The 13,503-nt window shown below is 39.4% G+C and overlaps 1 protein-coding gene across 1 annotated transcript; it reads right to left on the bottom strand.

Annotated features, from left to right (window-relative positions):
- Positions 1–113: 113 nt before the first annotated feature.
- Positions 114–13,321, bottom strand: LOC103512453. The gene is made up of 16 exons (XM_026825916.1): positions 13,248–13,321; positions 12,656–12,794; positions 11,810–11,910; positions 10,129–10,258; positions 9,453–9,533; positions 8,552–8,757; positions 7,676–7,874; positions 7,045–7,306; positions 3,929–4,151; positions 3,397–3,612; positions 2,713–2,863; positions 2,055–2,217; positions 1,472–1,631; positions 1,073–1,157; positions 656–880; positions 114–368 (listed from the first exon to the last, which is right to left on the bottom strand). The coding sequence occupies exons 1-16, from the start codon at positions 13,319–13,321 to the stop codon at positions 114–116; spliced, it is 2,670 nt and encodes an 889-aa protein (XP_026681717.1).
- Positions 13,322–13,503: the final 182 nt, after the last annotated feature.

The following is a 13,503-nucleotide window of genomic DNA, read 5'->3' as shown; positions in this document are numbered from 1 at the left end:
CCTCTTCTGTCCTCATTATTTCTTCGATTTCGGGTCGACCTCCGTTGTAAACAGTTCTATCAAAGCTTTGGGAAAAAAGAAATCAAATGGATTTTTGGCCATTTAACAAAAGTCTAGTGCAGTATTAAATTAAGATTACTTACATACAGAACTAGCGTAACATTATCAAACACACAGTTCCTGTGGGCCAGCAGGGAGAACTGATCGCCATAATCTGACTGCGCCGCAACTCTGCCTGTCGGGTTGCCTATCTCGATATCCAGGGGCGTCTTGTGGTAATTGAAGGCGAGGGACCAGCTGTAGGCCACACCCTTTATGCTGGCATTCGCGATACGATACTGGTAGAGAGTACGCACGTGAATGTTGATCTGGAACGTATAAATGTCCAGTATAAATGTTTTGTATAAATATTCCAGATAAATGTCTCGTATAAACGTCCCCGATAAATGTCTACTATAAATGTCCCTTAATTGCCCCCGGTAAATATCTCGTATAAACGTCCCAATAAATGTCTCGTATAAATGTCCCAGATAAATGTCTCGTATAAATGTTCCCGCTAAATATCTCGTATAAATGTCCCCGATGAATATCTAGTATAAATATCCCCGATAAATGTTTCGTACAAATGTCCCCAATATGACTAGTGATTACTTACTTTTCCAATATCAAACACATTGTCCTCATTGGGATAAAGTTCGACACTTTCACCCAGGTCCGTTGTCAATGTCACAGTAACATTGACGGGATAAACTCTACAGGTGACACAAAGCTCTAGAGGGGTAAGCATATTGGTCACGGCACATTGAATATTGAACACGAAATCACCACTAGAGCGAGGTACGAATTCAATTCTGTGAATGGAATAGAAAAGAATGTAATGCTATGGATAGAATAGATTAGAATTTTCTAGAGGTAAAACAAAGCTGTAGGGGGTAGCCATATTGGTCACGGCACATTGGATATTGAACACGAAATCACCACTAGAGCGAGGTACTAATTCAATTCTGTGAATGGAATAGAATAGAATGTAATGCTATGGATAGAATAGACTAGAATTTTCTAGAGGTAAAACAAAGCTGTAGGGGGTAGCCATATTGGTAACGGCACATTGGATATTGAACACAAAATCACCACTAGAGCGAGGTACGAATTCAATTCTGTGAATAGAATAGAATTAATGGTTAGAATAGAAAGAATTAATGGTTGGAATAGAATAGAATTCGATTCTGTGAATAGATAGAATAGAATTCACCAACCTAGTTAGCTTTCAAGATAGTACGCTTGCGTTGTAAGCTCTAGGTCGCAGGTACGATTCTCGCCGGGGCGATCTTTTATTCCAAACAGATAAGGTTAGAGGCTCTATTTAATCTCTCTCTTTTCCTTTCAAGAATGGATCTCTTTCTGATTTTTTCCTTTGATAGGTACTACTTTTACAGGTAGTCAATGGGGAAAAAGCACCCTGAAAACATACCTTACTGGATTGTGGGATATAGGCTTCATTACACCTGAACTAGGAAACACCTGTAATATTTCCTGCTTTCCCTCGTTGTACAGGGAGCTGGCGATGAATTTGAAGGCCAATTCACAAGATTCATTGTTCTTAATGCAAATATGGTCTGATGACAACATACCTGGAAAATGCAAAAGAGTCAAATGAAATACAGTCGGACCTGTCTAATTGGGACCCGTCTAAATGGAAAACTTGGATAAATGGGGGAAAAATCGTGGCTCCTTCATTTATAATAATTGTAATTGGAAGTATTGAAACACTTTTGTAATGGGGAAAGATGGATATTAGATAAGTGGGCCCGGATTAAAAACAAATAAAATCAAAATACATAATAATATTAATAATATTTTTAGTCCCCGGTTTGATTACAAATATTGCATTTTATTATGTGACTTTTTTTCAGTCATCATACGAAATTTCTCTTTGGACTAGTTCGGACGTAATGGTGCCACCACACCCGCTGTCAGTCCAAACTAGTGCAAAGAGAAAGTTCGTATGATGACTGAAAAAAAAAAGTCACATAATAAAATACGGCCAAACTTACCAACAAAGGCGGGCGACAATTTCAAGTAGTTGTTGTCGAAACGCACGTTCGGTTCTCTAGCCACGCCCACCAGTAGGAATGCCGTGGTTCGATCCCCGGATAGAGTCAAGTTCCAACGGGCCTCGTATATGCCTAGGGCGTACGGATGAAATGTGAATTCAATCTGAGAAATGAGGGGGGGCGAAGAAATATGGTCGAAATCAGTACATACAGTTATGACTTTTTTGTTGACAAGTTACTTTGTTTTATTTTTTCAATAGAGAATCAATTTTGCAAACCAAAAATCAAATCTGTCATGAACTATTTGTGGCAAATAAGAGGCTTTTCATTGTGGATATCAGATATCACAGCATTACCAAGTGTCTCCTTTGCAATCAATATCAAATATGTATATATTTCAATAATCTTCCACACTCGTAATGTCGCCACTGGTCGCTACTCAATTAAAGTAGCTTCTCAATTGTCCTCACGAAGGTCAGTTTGCCACGAACTCCAAGCAGAGAGCCGAAAAAACTTCCGACTCTGCCGGGAATCAAACCCGGGACCTCCGGTCTGTAAGGCTATGATAATTACTCGGCCACAGAGGTTGCTTCTAATTGACCTTGATATGCCCCTGTATATTCCCTCTTATCTGATAAAGGAACATGATGTCACTCACCCAGCTTTGTTCACCAGGTGACAAATGACCTTCGGATTTCTCAATGACCTCAAAACAAGATGGCGTCGGAACGCAGGAATCTGATTGGTCGGAAATTGGTCTCCACGTGTACGAGTATTTGACTGGCGATACGTTGGTCATTTTAATTCGTCTGGAAAATTACAAGTAAATAACTGATCTCCCTGTGCAATGATTATGCCCTTTTGTAATTTTTATACATCGTTGGTGTTATAATTATTTATAAGTTCATGACCTATCTTCTTCTTCCTCGCCTTTTCCCGTGTTCAGACGGGGTCGGCGTTTTTCGTCAGCCTCTCAATCAGCCCCAGGGTGATCGCTTTTGGGCTGACATTTGGTTTGATTCCCACTCGAGGTGACAGTTCCTTCTTGGAACTGCTGGTTTTCTCCTCCCTGTCCTCCTTCTCTCTTCAATTTTCAATCCTGTCTTTTTCCATCTTCGATTTCCCTAAATGTAATATTGTAAAATTAAATGTAATATTGTAAAATTGTAAACCTAAATGTAATATTGTGAAAACCTAAATGTAATATTGTAAAATTGTAAATTGTGTATAATGTTGTAACAATTACAATAAAATAAAATTGAATTGAATTGAATTGAATTTCGGGACGATAAGACTTCCGTCGTTACAGTTTTCTCTAGGAAACCTTTTCTTTTCAACTTACATGACATGGGCCTTATCCTCCCCCAGCACATTGAACCCTAGACATCTCTGATCCCAACTGAGTGCACCTCCCACCGATGCTCCCAGACTGTTCCGAACCTCTGACGTCACGGCAAGATCTGACTCGGGTATTTCCAGGTGCACCCAGGGCATCGAACCCGCGCCTTCCAGAGTGCAAGTCTGCGAGTCTGCCTCCATGCTAGAGTCGATGGGGATTCTGAGGGGAGGGAAACATACAGGGATTTAAAGGAAGTGGTTAAGAGCACTGATTCTCAAACGGAAGGCACTGGATTCGAATCTAACCCGAAGCGGAAAATTTCTGAATTTCTATTCAAAATTTTCCATTCCTGGATAGTCATGAATGTAAAAGAATGTGGCTTCTCTTTCTCTCTCTCTATTGAAACCCCTGTCACTAAAAACCCTCTCAGTTAGACAGTGACTTTAAACACCTATCAACACAAACGAAAGGATGTCATTTTTTTTTCTGCGCGCGAAATACGAATTCCTTCATGAAATAGGGATCCCGGTCTCACCTATAAAAGTTCAGGTTGGCGCGATAACTGAGGGCCAGGGTCGGTCTAAACTTGACATCATACACACAGATCTGTCCCGGCTCTATGGTGACAATATCAGGGGGAGATATCGAGAATGGACACTCCACTGGTTTGGGTTCAGGAGGTTCCTGATCATCCGAGCCTGAGTTACTTGAGGACAGAGTTGAGATTGATTCACTCTTGTTGGATGAACAGAAGGAGGCTGTTGTCTTTTTTTTTTTTTTTTTTTTTTTTTTTTTTTTTTTTTTTTTTTTTTTTTTTTTGCAGAGCAAAGTGAAAATCAAGAAACATGGTGACATGGAAATTTCTACAAAAAAGAGCATGGTGTGGAGAAAGGAAACCGTAGAGCAGGTAACGAAAAAAATGTTATATTTCATCATTATGAGCTTTGAAACGGATGGGGTGAAATTGTTCTTCTCAGCTAACACATCGAATTTTCCATCAGAAACTAAAATAACGTCCTCCTACCTGCCAGTACAGTGTTCACTTTGAGGTAGTAAAACCAACTATCTTGGTCTAGAAATCGATTTAAAGTGTTAATTTATTATTAATTTTCAGAGTGATGATGAGGATACAAACAGTAAAGCCGAAGATTCCACTTCCCAGGACATTACTCCCAACATAGTACAACTTACTGACGAAGAGCTATTTGCTGCATGTGGAGGACTCACTGCCCATAAGTAAGTTATCAGCAGGTTAGACCCAGCCTGCTTCAAAAATTCCTCGATTCCTCAAAAATAAAAATAAAATCTACAAACAATCAGTACCTACCCCAGTAAGTAATAGTGATACCATATTCGGTCTAGAGAATAATGTTCGTTTTTCTCGATAGCACAGTGGCAAATTTGGTCGCCTGGTAAGTACGAGAAAGCGGGATCACATCCAAAAAGGGTATCCGAATTTGAAATATTAAATTTTGGTCCAAGTTTCGAAATTTATCCTCCCCCCCTCCCCCAAATCACCCATCTTTTTACATTCCTATTTTTAGGTCCTTATTGGAGATTTTCATGGTGTGTGTAAGGTTGTTATTCATTCTCAATTACATATTTTCTCTTTCTAGGGCAGCAAGACATGGACATAAATTATCCGGCAAACTGAAGCGATTACAAGCGCAAGATGAAAAGATAAGTGTGAATCATAAGAAAAAAAGACGAAAAGAGAACGTTGCCCATGAAGAAAATTCTGTTGAAGATGTTTCTACCGCGTCAAGTGAAAAAACTAATAAAAAGAATAAGAAAAAGAAGGTCGAACAGAACGATAAAATATCAGAAGGCTGTGTTGAAGACAACATAACAAAGAAGAAATCAATGACAGACGTAGAGGAAAGAGAAGAAAAGAACTCAACAGAGGTCGCGGAAATTTGCCCCAATCCAGAAAGAAAGCGAAAGAAAAAGAAATCCTCCTGATAAAAGGAAATGGGAATGATAAAAGAAAAATTAACATCCCTGATAGAAAGCCTTTGAACTCGGCAAATTTGACATCCTAACTGTTTCATCACAAGAGGTGAACTCCTGTATTTTCTCTTCGTGTTCGCAATTTAACTATTTTGTCATTATGAAATTGTTGTTGAAGAAAAAAGTAATTATACCTACCCATTTTGTAAGATTACGTTTTTTCCTCTCTCTCTTTTAGTCAAGGAAAAAAGTTTTCCCGAATAAGAACCAATGGCATACTTTGGTTACTTTCTCGTAACGCCAAATTAGCAGCACGTGTCGTCGCGTCTTTGGTTGGATTTAAATCATTTCACGAAATTTGGACCAATTCCAAAATTCCAACACTTTTCAGTACATTCCATAGGTTCCCTATGGAGAGTAATAAAACGCTCCGATTTACATGTGTGAGGTATGTTCAGTTTACTACACCCACAAGGTTTACCACGAAGTAGACGGCGTTGCCCATGACTCATAACTGCAATTGATAATGTTATTTATCATAAACGTGCTGAAATTTTGCATCAGTTCAAAGTATTACATATTATGACTCAGACGAGAGAAAAAACTAGAACACTGAAATGTGTGTTTTTATTGGATTTGACTACCCGTACAGAGAGGTACATAAGTCTTTACTACGAGTGAGCAATAATCAGTGCGCTTACTTGGGTGATGTTTCAAAGTCATAGAGCAGGAAAAATGAGGACCAACGGAATTTTTCTTTTCCTTCTACGGCTTGTGTTTTGAAAAAAATTTTTTTTTTTTTTTTTTTTTTTTTTTTTTTTTTTTTTTTAACAAGCAGTAGGTACTTTTGATTGATTCGAGAAAACTTGCAAAGATACACAAAGATAGCTTGGAAGGTAGAATGCTAGAGGGACTGTATTGTAAGCGCCTAGGTCGCGGACTTGATTTCCGCCCAAGGCGGACTTTATCCAAGACAAACGAAGTTCGTTCTCGAAACGGCTTTCTTTAATTTCAAGACGATAAGACCTTCCCTCTAATCATTTTTTAGGCCAAACACAAAAAAAAAAAAAAAAAAAAAAAAATGCCCCCCCCATTTTTTTTTTAAAAAACCCTTTTAAAAAAAAAAAAAAAAAAAAAAAAAAAAATGGTAGGTACCGATATCGAATAAAATAGAATATGTATACCCTGCTTGTGCTTATACTGCCAGAATGAGACTGAAAAGTGAAAAGTTTCTTTGCTACCGCAGTCTAAACAAGGTCTCGTATATCAGATACTAGCTGAATTCCGTCGCTTCGCTCCGGAATCCCGCTAGTTCATCCCGAGGCATGGCCAAACTTGTAGAAAAGGCATGGCCGAACTTGTAGAAAATAATAAAAAATACGGTCGCGCTGCGCGCTCCCTATAAGCTGCATAGTTATCCAACTAAAAACATAAACGAGACTCAAAATAATGGTCGAGAGCGGAACATTTCTCTCCCGCAGTCTCTGCACTCTGTGTATTTCTTATGGAGATTTTATCGATCGAAAATTGATCATATCTCAGGATCGGTTTAGATTTTCGCAAAATCCTTTCTTATTGCACACCTAGACCATAAAAAGAATATTCCTACCAAATTTCAGCTTTCTAGGTGTTGTGGTTCAGGAGATAGAGCGATCAGTGTGTGAAATGTGAATGGATCTTGATTTTATAATATAAGATTACCCAAAGAAGTAATATCCTGTGGCTCGAACTTCTTCCCCGGTTTATACTGTAGGAACCGCCTATCTTTAACCACAGTATGTAAGGGCTCCGTCACAGGTGAATCAGGTTGGGCAAAGTCCTCTACCGGGGTAGAACTGATAGCTACCATCTCGCTCACGGGGGGGCCTGAGGATAACTGTCCATAGGTTTCTAATAGTAGAGATGTTGTGAGCGTGACTGGGACCAGACCGGTGTTGAGAACTCGCAACCTCATTGTCTTGTCCTGGGAAAGAAATCGAATGAAGTGAGTTTTGAGTTTTTTTTTTTACAAGATACGGTCTCAGTGGTAAAGCGCTGGACTTCGAATCAGGAGACCGGAGTTCGAATCCAGCGAGCAGTAGAAAATTGGGTTTTGTTCGTTTGATAGATTCGATTTCCACCTGGGGCGAGCTTTATCCTAAACAGATAAGGGTCGTTCTCGGAACGGTTGGCTTTCTCCTATCCTGCCTTCCTCCTATTCTTCGATTTCTGGACGATAAGACACCTCAATAGTTATGGTTCTCCCTATCAAACTTATTTTATTATTATTATTATTATTTACATTTTTTTCTTACTTTTTTTCTCTTCCTCTCTCTCTCTCCCAGTGGCGTACCTGATAGCAAGGACAATAGTAGAAGTCAAGCCCGGACTCCGGCACTACATATTTGGTCACATCAGACACATACTTGACATATATAGTCAGTGTCTTGGGTTCTTCTTTTCGTAGGGTTTCATATTTGGGTTCACCCCATGGGTTAATAGGTGTGCTCACGACTGACGGTATGGATGCGACGGATTTGGCCATTTGAGACCTACAGGGTAGAAATAACAGATTCGACACTGATTTTACAATGTTTATGTACTTTTATACCTATAGCTGTGTCTTACTAACTTTTGTACTAAAAGTGAAGCTAACATCTCCACTAAATTGTGTATTGCACATTGCATATCCAAATAGTTTCACGGCATTCATACAAATTATTATTGGTGTAAGATTTGAACTACACCCAGCCTAGTAAGCTTGGAGGGTAGCGCGTCTGCCTTGTAAGCACTAGGCCGCGGGTTCGATTCCCACCCGGGGCGGATTTTATCCTGAACGGATAAGGTTCGTTCTCGGAACGGCTGTCTTTCTCCTATCCTGTCTTCCTTCTCTCTTCGCTTTCGGGACGATAAGATCTTATCAGTTACAGTTCCCTCCTTTTCAAATATGAACAACCTAATGTTTTTCTTAGGGCAACCTCCGTGCCCAAATGGATATATCACTAGGCCTGCACACCAGAGGTCCCGGGTTCGATTCCCGACAGACTCGAAGTTTTTTCGGCTCTGTGCTTGGCATACGGGGTGCCATAACCAGAGTAAAAAGAAAACTTATAGAGATGACAGCATTAGTAAGGAAGTCTCTTAGTAATACTGTGATATCCACAAAAAATGTGAGGGGCTCTCGACTGCAAATAAATAATTCAAGAATTTGACTAGAATTTATACTGACTTGGATTTGCCTTTTTTGGTCTGAGGCGGTGATTTGAAAACTTCAGTGGCTTCTTTCTTAGAGCTCTGAGGTTTCATATCTCTAGCGTTCAATAGAGTGATGTCGGGTTTGATAGATTGACCTATGTCCCAATTGTAGGAGTTACTATCCTGGTCTGTGAGGCTCTGGACTAGTACGATGGGGACTAGACTGCAGGAAACGGTTACCTGGGAATGAGAACATAGAGTGGAATGGAAAGGGGAAGGAATCGAGAAAAAAAAAAACAACATTTCCCGAAACCGCACTTTAAAATCATTAATAAAGAGTCCAGTCACAGCTTTCTGTATTCGCAACAATTGGACATTACGGGTCTGTGTCGTAGCATGCCCAATGGCCCAATGTACATCCCGTAGTATGTCTCCCTTCAGATGGGCGATAAAGGAGACACAAGAGTACCAGAAAGTGACCCTTGGAATATTTTCAATCGAAATAAAAAAGCAAATTGAAATATTTGCAATCGGAAAAGGAATTTTGTCAATGGTGGACATCGAACCTTGGACCTTCTACATGGCAAAACAAGCGCGAAACCACTAGGCTAACGGTGTTAACTGAACATAACTAAAAATATTTGAAACATCTACATTCTATCTAAGTTCAACTTGCCACTCCCTACCAGCCTCAGTGGTGTAGTGATTAGCGCGGTGGTCTTCGGATCTGGAGGTTGGTGGTTCGAGTCCAAGTCAAGTCATAAAATTTAGCGTAGTGCATTAAGCAGGGAACGACATTTGTGACGAGCATTTATGCTTGAAGCCTAAAATCCAATGTTTACCTACCATGCTGGCACCGGTCGCTATGCGCATTTATATGTCATAGCTACACATTTTCCTCACGAGGTTGAGTGGGCCCCGCAACAGCCAGTCACGGAATCAATCATTTGCATGATAATTTCGATGGACACGGGTTCGAAGCCCGGTGGTTGGTTGGAAATAGTACACAGGATTGTCTGAAAGAAGACCCGAATAAGTGGTAAAGTTACGAAAGGTCCGATGTTTTTGTTGATGAACAGGATTTTTCGCACCTCGGCCGTGACGTACAATATATATATATATATATTTTTTTTTTTCAAATTGTAAGTTTACGGGGTAGTACATCCCCATTTTATTACATAAAATTGGTACCTACATAAAAACAATTAAGTCACAAAATAGGTATAGTAAGTATTAGTAATATCGAAAGTTTACAAAATTTGTCGGTGTTTAACAAATCGATTTAGATCCTGTGATCTAGATCTTTAATGAGGAAACCTCACTTCAAATCATAATATCAGATTTCCTGCTTTCCCATTTTTATCGCTCGGATTTCAAACGGCTCTTCAATAAATTTGAGCTCACTAATGGCACATCTTACCACTGAGAGTTAACACAGTGTCAAGGGTTTTCTTTGACATCACCCATTTCATTCACACAGGCCAGTATTTTTTAAACTCTGATTTAACTGAAAACTGTCTGAGTTAAGATCGGCCATAAGTGTACCCCAGCTGTATGTACAAGATTACATCCCTTGTTACCTATATGAGAACAGATTTGAGATTACTTTACCTCGGAATAAGAGCTCTGAGCTTCTACATTACAAGTGACGGGTATGAACACTACTTCATGGGGTAATACTGTACCAAACTTCTGAGTTATCATGAACGGAGAAATCAGTAGGGAGTTGGATTCGTCAAATCTGAGGAAGAAGAAAAAAAAAGAGTTCTAATTTTTAGGACGTTTGAAATTTTATTACTATAGGTACATATATTTGAACCAACTCATTTTATTGTTATATATTTTTTTTTAATTCGGCGCCTTTCATTTTCTTAATATATTTTAGGTAAATTCAAGTAGGTAAATTTCGTTAGATTTTTCAAAGAAATTGAAATCTCCGTAGAAATACGACAATAGTAAATCAGACATCTCCACTAATTTGTATATTGCACATTGCATACTCAAAGAGTTTCAAGGCATTCATACAAATTGGTGTCCTGTGTTTCTCTGTACGTACCTCTACTTATGTACCTTCTTATGAAAAATCTGGTGTGAACATCACACGAATTTCCTTATCCTATTGAATGATGCTATTTTTTTTCTACAGGAACTTTTACAATATCTCTAACCGTTTAGTCAGTATAGCTGAAAACCGCCAAAAAACGGTTGAAAACCGCCAAAAAGCGGTTAAAATACGGCCAACTGCAGCATCTGTCTTAACCAAAATGTTCGTGTCGCATCCTTGTCACATTTGACAGCTGTATGCAAAATTTCAAGTCTCTAGCTATTACCGTTCTCGAGATATTTTGTTTACAGACAGACACACGGACCAATGGCTGAAACTTTGTATTTAGGCAAATATTTCAACGGGTTACTTTCTGGTGTTCTCGTGTTGACCCAGCACCTAAATGGGAAGTACCTATTGTGTCTCTTCTCGCCCATCGGATGAGAGGCATACTACGGGATGGGCATGCTACGACACAGATCACAAGCGTCTAATGTAAGCAGTTGTTCCATTGCTACGAAATAAAAACGGCGGTGGAACACTCATCTTTTTTTTTAAAATAATAATAATAATAAAAATAATATCTTAGGAAGCATGAACTTAAGGAACCAAACATACCGCATGCGGAAGATTTAAATGAAGACGAAGAAGACAACAGCACAGAAAACGAAGAATATACAAACCGAAGAAAATGATGGTTTTAAAGAACAAGACGAAAAGGGAACAAGAATGCTTGACAATTTGTTTCCGGTCTCTATGAAAACTCTCTAACCAGTCCAGCATCTGTCCATCTATACCCAGGCTTTTTAGTTTTGATAAAGCAGATCTCGTCACTTTGATGATATTTTTGTTTGGTAAGCTCATCCCGTAGTATGCCCCTCATCAGATAGCATTGTAGGGACTCCTTACTATCTAAATATTAACTAAAAGAAAGAAAAAAAAATTGGCAGGAAAAGATCTCGAACCCAAGTCTCTGCACAAGGTGACCCGTCGGTGACTTTACGCCAGGTCGTAAAAAACTCTAATGAGACAATTATCAGCAAAAACCCCAGCAATGTCGTAAAATTGTTATTTTTATAGCCAGAATGAAAATTTGTCATCACTGGAGTGTCACGTTTTCTGCTATACACTCGTGGTATGTTGCCATACAGTAGCCTACTGCTGGAGTAAAGGGACTTTTCAGTCCTATGCGAGCAGTATAAATAAGCACTATTATTATTATTATTATTATTACATTTTGCGACTTACCTAACTGATTCTAGTTTGTCCGTTTTACTTTTCCGAGGTGTCACAACAGGACCGGCACCTTTATTAGTCTTCGTCTCCTCAGTGCGTTGATCATTCCGTGCCTGAAAGTAAAACCGAAACCTACTTACACTCGTATTTATGAACAAGAATGATCGTTCTTAGATTAGCCTCAAGTCAAAATTGACCAATCAAATGCCTTGAGACTATGCTTAGCACGAACTTAAGAGCTAGCGTTTTGTTCATAAATATGGGTGTAAACCTTAAGAATGATCGTTCTTAGATCAGTGTCAAGTCAAAATTGACCAATCAAATGCCTTGAGACTATGCTTAGCACGAACTTAAGAGCCAGCTTAGTTGAAAGAACAAAGCAAGTTTATCTTTTATCTCATCGAATTTAAGTTTACTAGGGAAAAATCCAAATTGAACTGTTTGCTGATTATTTGTGCATTTGTGGGTAATCTGAGAAACTGTTCAGAATTTTTGTGGATCACACAGCATGTAAATCAGTGTTGAGTATCCAATAAAATATAACAAGACCGACCGCGTAATTGCAGAAATGTATTTCTGCGTGTGGCGGGTCTATAAAAAAAAAGATCCTCTACTAATTCTATCATCTTTAAACCTTTTTACACTGGTAATGCCGAACCTGGTCGCTACACGAATAAAGTAGCTACTCCGTTGTCCTCACGAGGCTGAAAGCATCCCGTATGTCCACTCTGGCAGGAATCGAACCCGGGTCCCCCCGTAGTAAGCCATCGAAGCAACAGAACGAAAAAAAAACTTCGACACCACCGGGAATCAAACCCGGGACCTTCGGTGTGTAAACCCAGTGTGATACTCACGTACCTTGAGTTTATTTTCCGGCAGCGAGAAAAAGAATTCGAAGCTAAACTGCCCGCTGTTGCTAATCTGGAAGTGTAGGGTTTTCTTCTGTTTCAACAGTAAGGGGCCAAAGTGTAGCTCCTTGGGAGGCGCTATGAGGAAACTGTGAATGAAACAGCAGAAAAGGCAAATGGGGCAAAATAAAACAGATGGGGCAAAATAAAACAGAAGGACAGTTTTTTTTTTTTTTTCATGTATCTGGGAAAAATTGGCTGAGCCAACGATACAGTGGTCCGCCCCCGCCGCGCCGAAGGAAGAGATCAACCTCCCTCCGAAGAAGGGATTCTTCGGAGTCAGACCTTCCTTTATTATTACGATAGTAATAAAAAAAAGGTATAAGGGACGGGCTATTGTATTCGCTTCGGTGTCGTCTGTCTGTGTGTCTGTCTGACTGTCTGTTCCCATAGGACTTATCCAAACCTGGTCGACCAATTTAATAAATTGCAAATTTAAAAAAATGCCATTTTAATCATCAAAATTTCATCTACATGATGCCTTTTATTTTATTCCTTAATTCCCAGCCGTTTCTGAGATATAAGCGTGGTTCGCAAATCACGGGGAGTCAGACCGACTGCCTGTGAGAAATCTGGACAGAGGAACACATTGACAAGGTTTAACTGCGCGGCTCATCTCAACCCGGTACATACTACATAACTACAGCCTGAAAGTTATTCACCACTTGTATGTCTAGTTAATCCGTGTGAATAAGGCTTGAACCTAATTGCATAGTTTTTTTGTGTCATACATTATTACCATCCTATCTTTGGTTTTAGGTGTTAGGTGGAAGAGCTCACTGTGTGCGTGTCCTGCCA

The sequence above is a fragment of the Diaphorina citri genome, unplaced genomic scaffold, assembly GCF_000475195.1.
Source record: "Diaphorina citri unplaced genomic scaffold, Diaci psyllid genome assembly version 1.1 scaffold839, whole genome shotgun sequence".
NCBI classification, from domain to species: Eukaryota; Metazoa; Arthropoda; class Insecta; order Hemiptera; family Psyllidae; genus Diaphorina; species Diaphorina citri.
Note: the sequence above shows the minus strand (reverse complement) of the source record. Positions and strands in the feature narration are given on the sequence as shown.

Coding starts and splice junctions, on each gene's coding strand:
- LOC103512453 (XM_026825916.1), bottom strand. CDS start 13,321: ATGAGCCGCGCAGTTAAACCTTGTCAATGTGTTCCTCTGTCCAGATTT. Junction 11,911..12,655: donor TGCCGGAAAATAAACTCAAG/GTACGTGAGTAT, acceptor TTTTACTTTCAG/GCACGGAATGATCAACGCAC. Junction 369..655: donor ATGTGTTTGATATTGGAAAA/GTAAGTAATCAC, acceptor TATACGTTCCAG/ATCAACATTCACGTGCGTAC.